Source organism: Hyperoodon ampullatus, assembly GCF_949752795.1.
Source record: "Hyperoodon ampullatus genome assembly, chromosome: 7".
NCBI classification, from domain to species: Eukaryota; Metazoa; Chordata; class Mammalia; order Artiodactyla; family Ziphiidae; genus Hyperoodon; species Hyperoodon ampullatus.
In genome coordinates this window covers 99,252,290-99,268,312 of record NC_136920.1, presented here as the reverse complement: position 1 = coordinate 99,268,312, position 16,023 = coordinate 99,252,290, and the positions used below count along the sequence as shown (strand labels likewise).

General features: G+C 38.7%; 1 protein-coding gene and 1 pseudogene across 2 annotated transcripts; both read right to left on the bottom strand.

Annotated features, from left to right (window-relative positions):
* Positions 1–235: 235 nt before the first annotated feature.
* On the bottom strand, positions 236–13,427 carry NXPE4 (neurexophilin and PC-esterase domain family member 4; the record flags this gene model as incomplete). The annotated part of the gene is made up of 6 exons (XM_079707849.1): positions 236–771; positions 3,237–3,446; positions 5,680–5,741; positions 6,243–6,973; positions 13,055–13,160; positions 13,237–13,427. The coding sequence occupies 6 exons, from the start codon at positions 13,425–13,427 to the stop codon at positions 236–238; spliced, it is 1,836 nt and encodes a 611-aa protein (XP_079563975.1).
* Positions 3,890–4,233, bottom strand: LOC307056174 (large ribosomal subunit protein P1-like; annotated as a pseudogene). Its single transcript has one exon. The product of its transcript is annotated as a large ribosomal subunit protein P1-like (transcript).
* Positions 13,428–16,023: the final 2,596 nt, after the last annotated feature.

Below are 16,023 nucleotides of genomic sequence, written 5' to 3'. Positions count from 1 at the left end.
GGCATGACTCTGATCAAGAAGGGTAGCTCCTTTTCATAAGTATTTTTGTGTTTATTTGTAAGTGGAAGCCCAAATTAGAAATAACTGATTTGGTTGAGTTGCTGGTTAATAAATCAGCCATAGTGCAGATTTTCTCTTGTTAATTGAGAGTTCAGAGCCAACAGCATCTGGCATGATAGCAAACACTTAATAGATGTCTTTAATTTAGTGAATAAATTAAAGCGATATGTTTTATCTAGCAAATAAAGTTTAACAATATATTAATCTGATTTCTGACTACAGATTGGGGCGGGTGGACATTATTTGTGCCATATGCAATTGTTATATCCCAGGCATCAATAATGCCCACATTGAGATCCTGAAAAATGTCCTTTATGGCAAGATATTGGATGTAACCGTGAAAATCACTAAATCTCTCCACATCACTGTGCATCTCCTTGATGTTTTCTGCCTTGATGATGACCACAGTGTCTGGGCTTCTCAGAAGAAGGTGCTGAACTGCGTCATGGATACTGAGGGCCCTTCGGATAAAAACATCAATGGGAAAGGGTCTGAAGTGCTGGCCCACAGAAATAACAATGATAGTATTTTTTTCTCCTCCAGTTCTGTCAATAGCCCGAGCAATGTACTCAATCTCTTTGACTGAATAGGTTAGTGATCCAATCAAGGGGTAACCATGCTTTTGCCACTGGATGTTGATATTCTTGTCCAAGTCCACAGCAAATTGGTTTTGAAATTTTCCAAATTCGTGCAGATCCACTGACTTCAGGGCTGATGACAAGTAGGCAATCCCAAAATGAAAGGAAAAAAAAGTTACAAAGAAAATAGTACAAAAACAAAACTATAAAATAGTTACAAAAATAGAAGAAAAGATTTGATGTTTATGATTAAATAAGTTAATCCTGACTAATTTATTATAGGTTTAAATGAGACAATAGTTTGAAAATTATTGAGCAACCAAAAGTGTTATACAAATGAGAAATTATATTTGCCCCTCTGTAGAACCATGTAGAACCACATCGACTGGTGATGGTGAGCACTGAGATCACTTCACTGGAGGATGATGGAGTCACTTTTGTGGGTATTAGTTTTGTACATTTTGCTAACTATAGACTAAGTTCATTTGAAGATAGAGAAAGATACCAATTGATGTCTTTATATTTCAAAAAACAAGTAACCCTATTTCCCCAAGTCCTCTGTAATTTCCCTTAAGACTGGAATTATATTTTATACTTCTGTGTTTCTTTTACATATGCATGAAATGGCACTGAATACATCATCTATAATAATAATATTACTATTCATTTGTGAAGGACTTTACAGTTTACAAAGCATTTATTAGGACTGATATATTCATTTACTTCAAAGCTCAATATATATGCATATATATATTTAATTGCCATATTGTAGAAAAGAAAACCCAGAGATGAAATGACCTGTTCAAGATTACACAACTAGTAAGTGACAGAATCTGTACCTAAACTTGAAGTTTCTCCCAATTCTTGTGAAAGTAGTCTACCCAATCTTAAAACTTTTGAAAAGTATAATATGGATAGAAGAAAATGAAGTCCCTTCATTTCTCATCATATTAATTAGACCCTTGTCAAACTATCAAGGCCAGCTGCTTTGTAGCTAGAACTTCTGAGGAAAATGTGTAGTAAAGGATTATTAATGCTTTGTAACATGTATCATCTTAGAAGTAAAGGGCTGCACTTAAAAATCTTAACCAGTATGGTTTGAAAATAGTGATGCTGGAGGGTTGGGTGGAGGAAAAGGGCAGAATTTTTTCTTCATTCCGTTTCTAACATATTTCAATTTCCTTTTCCAAAGCACACTATAGCCATACAATTTAACTTTTAAAAATATGTGCAACAGATGTTTTGCTACCACAACTTGAAAGGTCAGCCAAGAGGGTAGGTGACTCAATAATTTAGTACTTTCTATAAACTAAGAGACCCACAGTTATAGGATGTGATGCTAGAGGTTATCACCACACCCTTAATTTTATAGATGAGGAAACTGAGGTCTGGCAGAGTTTAGTCATTTACCAGAGGTCACAATTTAAAACTCTCCCCTTCTGTTGGAGAGGATCCAAGGCCCTATTGATTTTCCCTTTTTACTGGGAGAATCAGCTTACACACTAAGTCGGAGATCACAAGAGTGGCGTCCTTGCAGGAAGGCCAGCAGGGAGCCACACCAGCTGCACTGTCCCCAGTGGTAAAAGCCAGGGTCCAGGACAGGCAGTGACAGTTTTCCAGGTAAGAGTGCTAAGATCTACTAGTGGATTCTGAATTAGTATTGATGCATTCTTGGTTTAGTAAAAGGAGCAACTGGACTAGGATTCTAGCAAATGGATTCTAGCCCCAACTCTGATATGAACTAATGATAATCATTGCAATAGCTATTGTTTACTGGGCACTTTCTGAGTGCTCATGTGTCTTGCAATGTGTTAAATATTTTATAACCATTATCTCATTTACTCTTTATAACCACCACCAGATGCTGTTGTTATTTTTAGTTCATTGATGAGGAAAATAAGTACTATGCCCAAGGTCATGGTTTCTAAGTGGCACAATCTAGGTCTGTTAGGCTCCAAAGCCCCTACTTTTAACCACTGTGCCTACCTGATGTGAAGCCATTACCTTACTTCTAGCATCTGTCCTTCCATGAAATAATAATAGTGATGACAGCTTACACCAAAGAGAACTTAGTATGTAGCAAACAGTATTCTAAATGCATTGTGTATATTACCTCATTTTACCAGGTGGGTACTATTTTCATCTCCATTTTACAGATGAGGAAACTAAGGACAAAATCACTATGTAGTTATGTAACTTGCCCAAGCCCATCCAGCTAGGACATGTAGAGGCCATATTTTGATCCCAAGACATCTGGATTTAGAATCCATACCCTTAATCATCATCATGCCATCTGTAGAAGGTGGACAATATAATATCTTATTATTGTCTGCTCTGTCCATGATTTTCTGAGCATGCTGGGTAAATACTGAAGTGTGAATTTTGCAGGGATAGGCATGGAGTAAACCTTTTTCTAAACTGGCTCCCTTCTAGTCAATAAATGTATTCTTTTAAAGAAAAGACAATGATGTGAAAAGTGTTGGTGTGTTGTGATTAACAAATATGAAAAAGAAGAGGCATTTCCCATGTTCATTTCTCCCCTTGAAATGAAAAAGATGTTTCTGAAAGGGATATGAGTAATAGCTTAGACAGGCATACTGTTGATACTGCTTTTGAAGTATTCCATCCACTGGCAGATCGTGGAATCTCCCATTAGATGTATGAATTTTCCTCTCAGGCATTCTTTCATTTCGATTGGAGCCAAACTACAGGAGACAGGATTCCATGTGTCTTTCCAGACATGTCCACTGGGGATTGTGGATGCCATTCCAAACTTGCATTTCTTTTTCATTGGAGCTGTCTTTTCTGCTAAAGAATCAACAAGATAGGATCTTCTAAAATATCACTTTACCCATCAGTATTTATTAAGAACCAACTGTCTTTTCTAAGTATCCTTTTAATAGGGTGTGAGGATGGAGAAAAAGCCTTATTGAAGCATCATTATCTTAATGGGATACTTATTTTTCAGAAAAAATTTTCTCTGATAAGAATTTTCTAAATGATACCCATTAATGTTCATTATAGAGAACATGTTTTCTCCCAGGAAAAAGGCCTTCTAGGTAAAATTTAAGTATTTGTTTGCCTTCTTATGAAAGGAAAGACATCAATTCTTGCTTAGTAATGAAAACTCAATTATCTTGTCATTTTATTCCACTTTACCCCCAAGTTTATCACACACTGTCCTAGTTTTTTTTTATTTTGTTTTTTTTTTAAAGAGCTCAGCTTTTTATTGAACATGTTACTAAAGAGGTTTAGTCAAAAAGACCAAAGCCCACGTCATCATCAGACTCTTCAGATTCTTCTTTCTTTGCTTCCATTTTCTTCTCCTCATCTGGGCAGCAGTGATGGGGCGGGCGGGACCTCCTGCTCAGGCAGCACCAGCTGCTGGGGCAGGTCCACCAGTCCCCACGTTGCAGATGAGGCTCCCGATGTTGACATTCGCCAAAGCCTTTGCAAACAAGCCTGGCCAGAAAGGTTCAACATTTACACCAGCTGCTTTAATGAGGGCATTGATCTTATCCTCCGTGACCGTCACCTCAGCGTCATGCAGGATGAGGTCCAAGTAGATGCAGGTGAGCTCCAAGACAGAGGCCATGGTGCGGGCGAGTGCTAAATGGCGGCTGCCGGGTTCGGTGCTAGTCTCCAGATGAAGTGAGGGCCTCTCCCCAACGTGGCCTTAGCTTCCTCGGAAGGATTGAGCACCTTAGCGGCAGCTGAGGACTGTCATAGTGTTTTAAATGCCACCATCAAACTGTAAATCCTTTGAGTTAAGTGCATGGAAATATAAAAAAAATTAACAACTAATTTGGTTTGGGACCTGGACAGTCCACATGGATATGGCTGTAGGCTGGAGCAGAGTCCTGGAGGTCCAGAACAAGCCAGGTATTAACCCGTTACTCACTGGTTTGTGAAGAGTCTGGGAATCTGATGGACTGACATATCTAGCCTTGGTGGTCTTGGGGCAGTGATTATTCACCAACCAAAGGAAGTGGTTTAATATTTTAATAACTGGTATGAGTATCCTTGTGTATCCTGGGTGAAAAATTCCATTTCTACCTGTAGGTACGTATATACACTTCAGTGTAAATGAGTTCAGTAGCAATTAGCAAGCTGTTAATGTCAAACTTAAAGGGACACAAAAGTTCTTGCCTTAAATCATTTTAGATAATGATTTCCTAGGATGTTTTGAGCCAAAAAAATTGAAGAGCAATTAATAGATATAAGTGTGGAAGTCCTATTTTACATGTTAAAATGTTTGAAAGGCAGCAAAGACAAAGAGGGGGAAATTGTAATGAATTGACTTATAGAGGGCAGGTTAGAAACCTCTAGATGGTGATTCTTGTGCTTGTAGCAATGTGGGAAGTGCTGATGGTGGTGGTTTGGGAATAAGACCTAGGTGCAAATTGGGAGAGAGTTTTGACATTTGAAGGTTGTTGTGTCTGATGGGCAGGTAATCTGTTGCCTGATAGATAATGATAAGATTGATGATGAGAGTTATATTTATTTATTTATTTTTATTATTTTTGGCTGTGTTAGGTCTTCGTTACTGCACACGGGCTTTCTCTAGTTGTGGCGAACGGGGGCTACTCTTCCTTGTGGTGCACGGGCTTCTCACTACGGTGGCTTCTCTTGCTGTGGAGCACGGGCTCTAGGCACACAGGCTTCAGTAGTTGTGGCATGCGGGCTCAGTAGTTGTGTCTCATGGGCTCTAGAGCGCAGGCTCAGTAGTTGTGGCTCACGGGTTTAGTTGCTCTGTGGCATGTGGGATCTTCCTGGACCAGGGCTCAAACCCATGTCCCCTGCATTGGCAGGCGGATTCTTAACCACTGCACTACCAGGGAAGCCCTCATAAGAGTTATAAAACAGGTTTATGATTCCAGTCATTTATTCACTTAAGTAACGGCATCTTGGCCTACCATAGACCAGCCTGATGAGCAGAGTAACAATAGGACAGGTAATAGTGAATAAGTCTGCAAAAAGAAGAAATGCTTTAAATGGGACTAGTACTAAGTACCACCCGTCAAACACAGGGAGAACTTACTGTTGCATTTGGAGACAGTAATGGTGTCAAACTTTTCCATCATCTCTATACCCACATTTGACCTTAACGAGAAAAATATAGAAATTAATCTGCAGGTGGCCCCAAGATCAGGAAACACAAGAAGCCACATTACCCATTGCTTCAGTTATTTCTTGTGATAATAATTGACTATTTGCCCACAGTTCCAAACCATTTATTAAATTTACATTTCTTGGCCTATTAGTCCAGGGAGTACAGATCCCCAGAAAGTGTACAAGGTAATTTTTTGAGAAGCAGAAAGGATACATTAGAGCCCATGCATATTCACACATGTATATTTCTCGTCCTCTTTTAATTTTTATTTTATTTATATTTTTTGTTTTAACAATAAGGGTTAAATATCCAAAACCTTTAGGGGCTACTGGAGAGTGGGCACTGTCCCCAAATGAATTCACAGACCTTTTCTAAAATGGCTCTTCACAGAGTCCCGAAGTTGATATACTCACAGCAGTTTCCTTTAGATCAACAGATAGGCCAAATCATTACTATATTTGCCCAGGTAGTCTCCAGAAATAATTATTTACCTTTCAAAGAGGCTTCTTTCTTGTTTGCTAAGATAAGACACATCCTTGTGTTTGGAATGCATGTGGGTGAGTGCAGCACAGGGTATATGTGGAGGCTTCACGCAGTAGAAGGCTTCTTGGTCTCGACTATCCAGGTACTCACACAGTTCAGCACTTGAATTTAAAATGAGGGCGCAATCAGTATTGACATGGGAGGTGCCATTGGCAAACTGGCCTGTGAAGATCACCCTGTCATAGCCTTGGTTCCTTGCCCTCCAGAGAGCCGACACCCCTTCACTGGGGAGGATGAGCAGGAGAGACAGAGACACCCGGCCCTCCCAGAACAGCGTGAAGCTGACAAGGTAAGTGCCATTGTTGAAGTCTGTCACCTTTCCTGAAGCGCCTGCCTTCAGGGCTGGGGAGGACATCCTGGCCCTCAGGAAATCCCCTCCATATTCCTTCCTGCGTCCCAAGTGGTCCCTCACCTCCAGCAGGACGTCTAGCTGATCCCCCCTGCAGTATGTGTCTTGAGGGCTGAGGAGGGTGGCTTTGCTGTGTGTGGCGCTGTTGGTGGAGCTCACGTGGGTGAAGGGTCTGGGTGGCATCAGCTGGTCTAGCTTCTCCGTGATCCCCTTTATTCTCCGCTCAGTCTCTGTTGGTGAAACTGCTGGATCCAGTGGTGCTGCAGGACATGATTTCATGATGAAATTCCAGTGAGGGAGGGAGATGGGCAACTTGGGTACAGTCCATAACTGAAATGACAAGGAATACAATAAAGAACAAAGAAAATGTGCCTATTTAATGTAATAATTTTGGTAGGTTAGCCAACTTCTCTTTTATAAAAGAATGGGAGGTACAAAAATTAAAAATATATTGAGATTTCACTGTCTCTGTTTTTTTTTTTTTTTTTGGCTGCACCACATGGCTTGCAGGATTTTAGTTCCCTGACCAGAGATTATACTCCAGGGTCCTTGGGAGTGAAAGTGCAGAGTCCTAAGCACTGGATTGCCGGGGAATTGCCATCATTGGCTAATCTATTTTGAATGAGCCACTCCACCCTAAAGAGCCCCGGGATTTTCTTCCTTAAAGTGGTGATCATAAAATATACTTTCACTGGGCAGTTGTGGAGACCAGATGAGAAAATGCTTTTTAACTGCACAGCATAGAACAAATGTTTATTGTTCTATTATTTTTTATCTTAAAACTAGAATTCAGTCATTTAAATAAATCCTTAAGAAAATGTTTAAGAAGCATGGAAATTTTATGTAATATACAATTATCTATTTTTTTCTATTTCACTTTTTACACTTTGATTAAATAGCTTGTGATATTTATTAGTAATTTTCAGATTGCTTTAGCTAACAGCACACAAGAAGCATAGGCTTATAAAATATTTATTTTCTAATCATAAAATAACACTGATTTATTATGAAAAATGAGAGAATGCCACAACTCTATAGGAAATAAAAGTCAGTCACAATCACACCAACCATTGATAACTACTCTTACCATTTGGGTGATTTTATCTCATCCTCTATATAACAATTTCACATGATTGTGAACAAACTGAATATTTACCAATGAATTTTGATTTTACAAAAAAAGTGTAATTAAAAACTTTCGGGCTTCCCTGGTGGCGCAGTGGTTGAGAGTCTGCCTGCCGATGCAGGAGACACGGGTTCGTGCTCCGGCCCGGAAGATCCCACATGCCGTGGAGCGGCTGGGCCCGTGAGCCATGGCCACTGAGCCTGCGTGTCTGGAGCCTGTGCTCCACAGCGGGAGAGGCCACAACAGTGAGACGCCCGCGTACCACCAAAAAAATCCCAAAAAACAAAAAACAACTTTCCACCTTACGTCAAAGGCCCACATAATATTCCAGCCTATGGAATATTTCACCTATTCCTGTCTTTTTAGATATTTATTGCATTCAGCTTTTCTCTATTACTTATGATTTTGTAAAGAACACTTTTTGGTATAAATCTTTCATAGTAATATCTCCAAATTTCCAATAAAGGCAGAATAGCTTGTACTGGACTAAGTTACTATGATTATCATTGTTACTGTTTTATTATTTGACATGTGAAGATTTTAAAAAATAAAAACATTTTAATTTATCAAATAATAGAGAGTAATAGCAAATATTTAGTATGTGCCAGGTACAATGCTAAATGTTTTTCATATTTTAGCCATTAATCCTCACCATAATATATGGGGTATTTATTTTTATGACCCAATTTTCAGATGATGAAACTGGTTCACAGCGAAGTTAAGGGACTTAGCCAAGCTTGTTTAGCTAGTCAGCAACAGAGTCAGGTTTTAATCCCAGGCAAGTGTCTCTAAAAATGAGCTACCCAGTGTTGCAAACATGCAGTAAGACTAAAATTCTCTTTCACTGTTGGTTTAGGTGTGAATGGCACCACATTTCTGGAGAACAGTTCTATTGCATGTACTAAGACCTTTAACAATGTTCATTGCATTTATCAATAACTCTATTTCTGAGAACTCAGTGAATCATAGTAATATCTCCAAATTTCCAATAAAGGCAGAGTAGCTTGTATTGGACTAATTCTCCTGTAGAGAACAGTGATAAGCTCTACACCCCTACCCCCAAATCTTCTCTTTTAAAAGCACTGGAGAGTGACCACAAGCAGACAGACACTGGAGGAGAGTTGAAACTTGGAAGAAGGGACAACACTGGACTTGCATTTTAAAAAGTGCTGGGACTTCCCCAGCGGTCTAGTGGTTAAGACTCCACACTTCCACTGCAGGGGGCACAGGTTCGATCCCTGGTAGGAGAACTAAGATCCCACATGCCAGCAGCAGGATCAAAAAGGAAAAAAAAAAAAACAACTGCTAACTAAAGTTCTTCAAGCTGAAGTGAAATTACACCAAAAAGACACATAGATCTTCAGGAAGGAATGAAAAGCACCAGAAATGATAAATATATGTATTAATATAAAATACTGTGTGTTTATCTCCTAGTTTCTTTAAAGTGCATATAATTATTTAAGAACTATAATTTTGTAATAATATGACAGCTATAGCATAAAGAATGGGGGAAATAAATGGAAATAAATGGTTGAAAGGTTATTACAGATTACATGAAGTAGCACAATATTAACTCTAAAAGTTAAGAATGTGTATTGTAATCTCTAGAGAAACCACTTTAGAAAGACAACTTAGAGCTATAAAAATAATAGAGAAACTGAAAGGAAATACTAAAAAAAAAAAAAAAAATCAACCCAAAATAAGGAAGGAAATGGGGAACAGAGGAATAAAAACCTGAGCAGAGCTCAGGCTGAGCAGAAAACAAATAGCAAAATGGTGGACCTAAATCCACCCATATTAATAATTCCATTAAAAGTAAGTAGAATAAACACTTCATTAAAAGGCAGAGATAATACTCTTCCTGGGATTAAAGTAGTGTAATCAAACTCAAAAGAAAAAAAATACTGTTTTGGAATAGTTAGAGTGTGAAGATTTTTAAAAGACAGTATGTATAAATAAAATAATGTTCTGTAGTCAATGCACTCATTTATGTATATTTTAATATTTTGAAATATTTAAAATATTTTGATATTAAAAGTTATAGTTTGGCATTAAAATTTATGGTTTTATCAAATTTTGGAAGAATTTTAATTAAATGAATTTGTGATCAATGTTTCAATATTTGAGATAATTCATTTATAAAAAGGTGAAGCTGTTATATTTTCACCTGCGATTTCACCTGTGATTAGTAATACATTCTAGAAAGAAAGTTTTACTAGAATGATATCTAATAAATGAAGTGTTAAATTTTTTTTTAAAAGGCAGAGATAAAACAGCAAGCCCAACTATTTGCTATCTACAAGGAATGTAGTTTAAGTATAAAGATACCTATAGGTTGAAAGTGAATGGATGGAAAACAATATACCATGTAAGCATAAAATAGCTATCATTAATGCTAAAGTAGATTTCAAGACAAAGAGTATCACCAGACATAAAGATGGACATTTCTTAGTGATAACAGGGTCAATTGGTCTGAAAATATAGCAACCTTAAATGTGTACGTGCCTACATATCCATGTATTTATATGTGAAACAAAAATGGACAGAACTAAAGGGAGAAATAGAAAAATCCACAATCAGGATCAGAAATTTAAAAATCTCTTAGTAGTTGCTACAGGAACAAGATTAAAAAATGAGTAAGCACCAATGTAAAATAGCTAGTGGGAAGCAGCTGCATAGCACGCGGAGATCAGCAGGGTGAGATAAGGAGGGTGGCAGGTAGACACAAGGTGGAGGAGATATGGGGATATATGTATACATACAGATGATTCACTTTGTTATACAGCAGAAACTAACACACCATTGTAAAGCAATTATACTCCAATAAAGACGTTAAAAAAAAAAGAGTAAGTACCTAGAGGATGTGAACATTATCATAGTAACATCTTTTAACCATACAGTACATTATTAGATGTTTTTAAACTGCTACAACTTCACATGAAAATTATAAGTGATTTTCAGTATGGTAGAATAATATTCTCTGCACAATTTTTTTTTTTTTCGGTACACGGGCCTCTCACTGTTGTGGCCTCTCCCGCTGTGGAGCACAGGCTCCGGACGCGCAGGCTCAGAGGCCATGGCTCACGGGCCCAGCCACTCCGCGGCATGTGGGATCTTCCCGGACTGGGGCATGAACCCATGTCCCCTGCATCGGCAGGCGGACTCTCAACCACTGCGCCACCAGGGAAGCCCTGCACAATTTTTTTTTAGTAGAAAAATAACAGGAAAATTCTGATTCAAGGTGGAGGAGTAAGCACATATTATAGCCTCGATTTCCCACCATAAAATTGTATAAACGGCAGAAAAGAACTTAAAATTTTCTAATTATTCTGGGAAATAGGAAGAGATACCTTATATGGACAAAAACTTATAAGCAGTCTCCTGAAGAATGAAATGCAGATGAGATTAGATCAAAGAAGGAAACCATGGCTCCAATGCATGTAGCTGAGGCTTTGGCAAAAGAAGGAAGTCACTGCAGGGACATTACCAACATGGAGGAGGGTGATAACTGGAGTAAAAGGGGGTGAAGGGGAGGCTCACAGGAGGACAAACCAAGCAGGTTGACACATCCTTACTTCCCCACCCATGCCTGGGCCAGACAGCTAGAAACAGGGAGTTCTGTACTCTGGTGAGAGTAAAAACTACAGATATTTAAGCTGGACAGGTGGGTAGGACCCAGAGTGCCTGGCAACACTTTAGAAAAATGGGGAGCATTTATTGCCCTGCAGCACTTTTTGCATCTCTGCCACAAACACGCTGGAGCAAACAGGTAACAGCACTCCAGACTGGCCACCACAGAATCTCAGGTGTAAGAAAGTACATAACCAAGAATTAGCAAAAAATTTTCATGAAAGGTAACTCATGAGAGGGACTTCCCTGGTGGTCCAGTGGTTAATACTCCATGCTTCCATTGCAGGGGGCATGGGTTGGATCCCTGGTTGGGGAACTAAGACCCCGCAAGCCATGTGGCATGGCCAAAAAAAAGTAACTCATGAGAGAGAGGTATCAGGTTCAACAAAGAGGAGACACCCAAGGGAACAGAATTAATAGAAAAATCAAAACAAAATTTTAGAACAAGTATACTTTCTGTCCTCAGAGAGATCTAGACAATATTGGATCTGTGAAATAATGAGTCTTTCAAGATCTTGGAAAGTAAAATCCTACTGTTCCTTATGCAAAAGTCAGTTGGATTCCTTTACACCAGCAGTGAGCAATTAGGAAATGTATTTAAAAGGACACTATTCATAATAGCAACAAAAAAATTATGAAGTACCATGGTATCACTCTAACAAAAAATGTATAAGACCTGAATGCAAAAATTATAAAATTTAGTGAAATATCTTGAAGAAGACCTGTATAGATGGAGAGAGATTACATGTTGATAAACAGCAAAATAATATTATAAACATATCAGTTTTCTCAATTTGATCTATATGGCTAATGTCATGCACTTATAATTTAAGTAGAATTTTTCACTAAATTTGACAGTCTGATTCTAAAATATATAAGAGAGAGTGAAGAGCCAAGACTGGCTGAAAACTAAAAAAGTTTTCAAAAGTAATTATGAAGCTCTGTTAATTATAGTCATGTGGTATTGATACAGGGAAGACAAACTGTTCAATGGAATAGAACGAAGAGCCCACAGAGGGACCTGCACTTATTAGAGATTTTGATATATAACAAAAATGACAGGATAAATCAGCTTGGAAAGGAAGGATTACGAAATAAAAAGAGCTGAAAAAGTGGTTATCCATATAGAAATAAAAGAAAAATCAGCAAAAAAAAAAAATCCAAGTACATTACAGGGCTAAATGTCTAAAGCAACCTTTAAAACTTTAAGTAGAATATTTAGATAAATAATTTGATGTTGGCATAGGGAAGGGTTTTTTAGTACTCAAGAAGTATTAACAGTAAAAAGTATTAACAGTAAAAAGTATTAACAGTAACAGTATTAACATAAATTTTACTACATAAACATGAAAATATTCTGTTGTTCAGAGGTTCCTTGGAGAAGGTGTAAAGGCAAGCTAGGCATTGGGAGAAGACTGTTGCAATGCAGATATAAGTGACAAAAGAAGAATGTGTGTACACACACACACACACACAATATTATCCTCTCCCATACTGCATGATTATTATCAAGTACCTTGGCTCTTAAAGGTGTGTAAGCAGTTGAAACTCCCCTACTACAATCTAGAGGTCTGTTTATTTGGACTTCCCTAGAACAGATGAAGTGTCAAGTAAAAATGTACTTTTGTAAAACACATAAAGAAAGCAGTTCCTACCTTTGTGGAGTTTTGGAAAACTGTAAAAGTGATCCAGGAGGCTAATATAAACAACAATACCAACAGTGACTTATGATTTGTTATTCTCATTGTCACGATTGGGATCCTAAAAGAGACAATACAAAAACAGGCACAAACACACAAAACCAGAAAAGAAATGCAGAAATACTTGAAAAGTTTACGCCTCCTGATTCTTTCTGTCCTCATATGAGTTACTCCCAGAATTGAAACTTGGTCCTCCTGCTGCTCTTACTGTCTCCCAGCTGCCTTTATTAGCTTGTACCTTCCGGAGGGTGCTATCCTGAGAATGGAGCCCACCATGGACTGTAAGAAATTGAGCAACTAAGGGCCTGATGGATGCAGGGTTGCTCATGCTTAGGGGACGTTTCCAGGCTATGTGTCATCTAACACGTTTCCTATTCTCTTCCCTTAAACACAAAGAGCAGACACAAAACATCCCAATAAATACTGACTCTGATAATCACATTCTTCTGGGGCCCTTTTAATGTAGCTTGATTTTTCCAGCTTCATTTTTACTAATCTGTTAATAGGTTTCCCTTTCTTACCAGCCTTTCTAGCACCCCTCAAGCTTGAAAAGATTTGTTTTAAAATTCAGATTTCTCTCTTTCTTTAAAAAATGTTTTAGGCTTTATCAACGTTTTCTATGGTTACATCTTCATTTCTGTCTTTGCCCTGGAATTTCAAGTTGTCTTTTAAAATCAGATGGCTTAAACACTGCCCTTCTAAAATTTTCTCATCTCTCAAAATTTTCTCTCCCCTAGAAGCACCTCCTACCCTAGATCCCCAGCTTATACATAAACATTAGAAGTTTCTGCACCCAAGAATAAATGTTACTTCTTTCCCTGACCTCCCCAATTTTGCAAATATTTTCATACCTTTAGTTTAAAGACTTTGCCTAATTCCATACACAGGAACTCTGGTGAGCTGGGTGGTAAGGCTTTGTTCTGAAGCCACCGGTGTATTACGGGAGTACCTCTCCTCTGTGCCAAGACATATCACAGGTGTAAATTGCAGTCTGCGTGCTTTGAGCTTAGATTCAGAACCTTCTGCTTGTTTCAGATAAGGTGAGTATCAGGCTTGCCAGCTCCTCCTTAAGGAGGTACCTGGATCACAGCTGCAGTTCTCAGTTCATGCAGAGGTGGGGAGGAGAAATGAAATTCTCAGTATGGTTAAATTATATAATTTTAATGTTCTTAGACTTTATTAGTTAATTTTAGTAAGTGTACAATAAATACCTGGCAAGAAAAAGTGTGAACGAATCTGGAAGTTTGAATGAACAGTCATCTGTGGGAAGCTGAACCACTTAATCTCCATCTGAGCCTCGTCATCAAGACCCAGTTGCCAGGTTCAAGTGCGTATTATCTAGTACAGAGCAGGTACTCAGTAAAATTTGCTGAATTAAGAAAGAACCTCAAATACAATGTAGGCAAGACAATGATATTGATTCACTCTGAGACCAAGAGAATGACCGCTTACAGTCATGGGTTTGAATCCATCTGGGATTTGTATTCTTGAACCGATAGAAATGGTGCCAGAAAAAGCATGTGCCCAGGACAAATGCACCAGCGCTCATAGGAAGCAGTAGCTGATTACACTATGGATCCTTCCACAGTTTCATTAGTGCTGCCCCACACAGGAAGTTAAACATCTTTAAACATCTACACCAATCCTTTCAGTCATATGTATAAGCAAGAAATCAAGGCCTATTTCACAAGGATCTTTAGGATTTTGATAATGCTCCCAACATCCTTCATCATGCTCTTATGGAACCGGCCTTAACAATACTTTCTTATGTCTTTACATAATGACTGTTGGAAAAGCTGTTTAACCTTATATGACTGGTCAAAGTTGCTCACTTCTTCCCTAGGGAGACTCTAATAAGAGATAAATATTTGCAGTAGGTCTGGTTTGGCTGCTCTGTAGGAGACCGGTGCCAGCAACCACCTAAGTTCACAGCCTACTCTGAGACACATGGATTTATGGATTTTAATTTTGCTTTAGTCATATCAATCTTGATATTTAATGTTAACCTGAGGTTGGTTTAATAGAAATGCTTGACTTGAGGAACTGGGAGCACAGAGGAGAGTTTAAATGATTTGTCCAGGTCGTCCAGTGAGCTTTGAAACAGAGCTGAGACCAGGATTCCTGCCACTTTGACCTCTGATTCAGAGCACTTTTCACTACTCAGCATGACCCCAATACATATTGGAGTCCAAGGAACCAAGTTCAGGTAGATCCAAGGGACCAAGTTCAGGTAGATCCTGTGGTTCATATATTTATTGTTCAATATACTTAAAAGAAAAGGCTCTTTTTTTTTTTTAACCACGTTTTCTTTCAGTTTGCTCAAAAGCCTGGTGGGAGCACGATATATGTGCTCTTTGCAGTTAGTATGTGGTTTCCTCATCATCTTTGAGCAGTTTCCTTTCCCTTACATTTATGGGTCTAAATGAGTAGTCTGAACATGAGAGCTCAGTCAGAAGTAGGAACATAGAGCCATGAGTTCACACAATAAAATATAACCCATGAGAGCATCAATTCTTTGGGGGTGTGAATAGGGTAAGAGTAGTCTTACCTTGGCAGGGGTCTAAAGGAGCCCAAGAAAATGGGCAAAGCGAAGAGTAGATGTCCAGGAAACATGCAGTGGGGACTCAGCCACAAGTTAGGGAAGTGGCTGCCGTGGCCTCAGGAATCAGACAAGATGCACCCCATTGCCAAGGAGGCTGCACTGAATGGTGGGAAGTCTTGTGTCCATGGGATCTGAGTACAAGGAGAGGAAGGATGAAAGAAGATGCAATAGTAAGAAGTCTCAAGGTTCCAGCAGTGAGAACTTGGCATAGGACTCTATGTCACTAATGTAATGAAGAAGGGCACAGGCTGTGCAGCTCAGCCATGTTGATGGTGGGGGGAAAGGTTAATGCTGAGGCAGACACGTGAGTAGATAACTCACC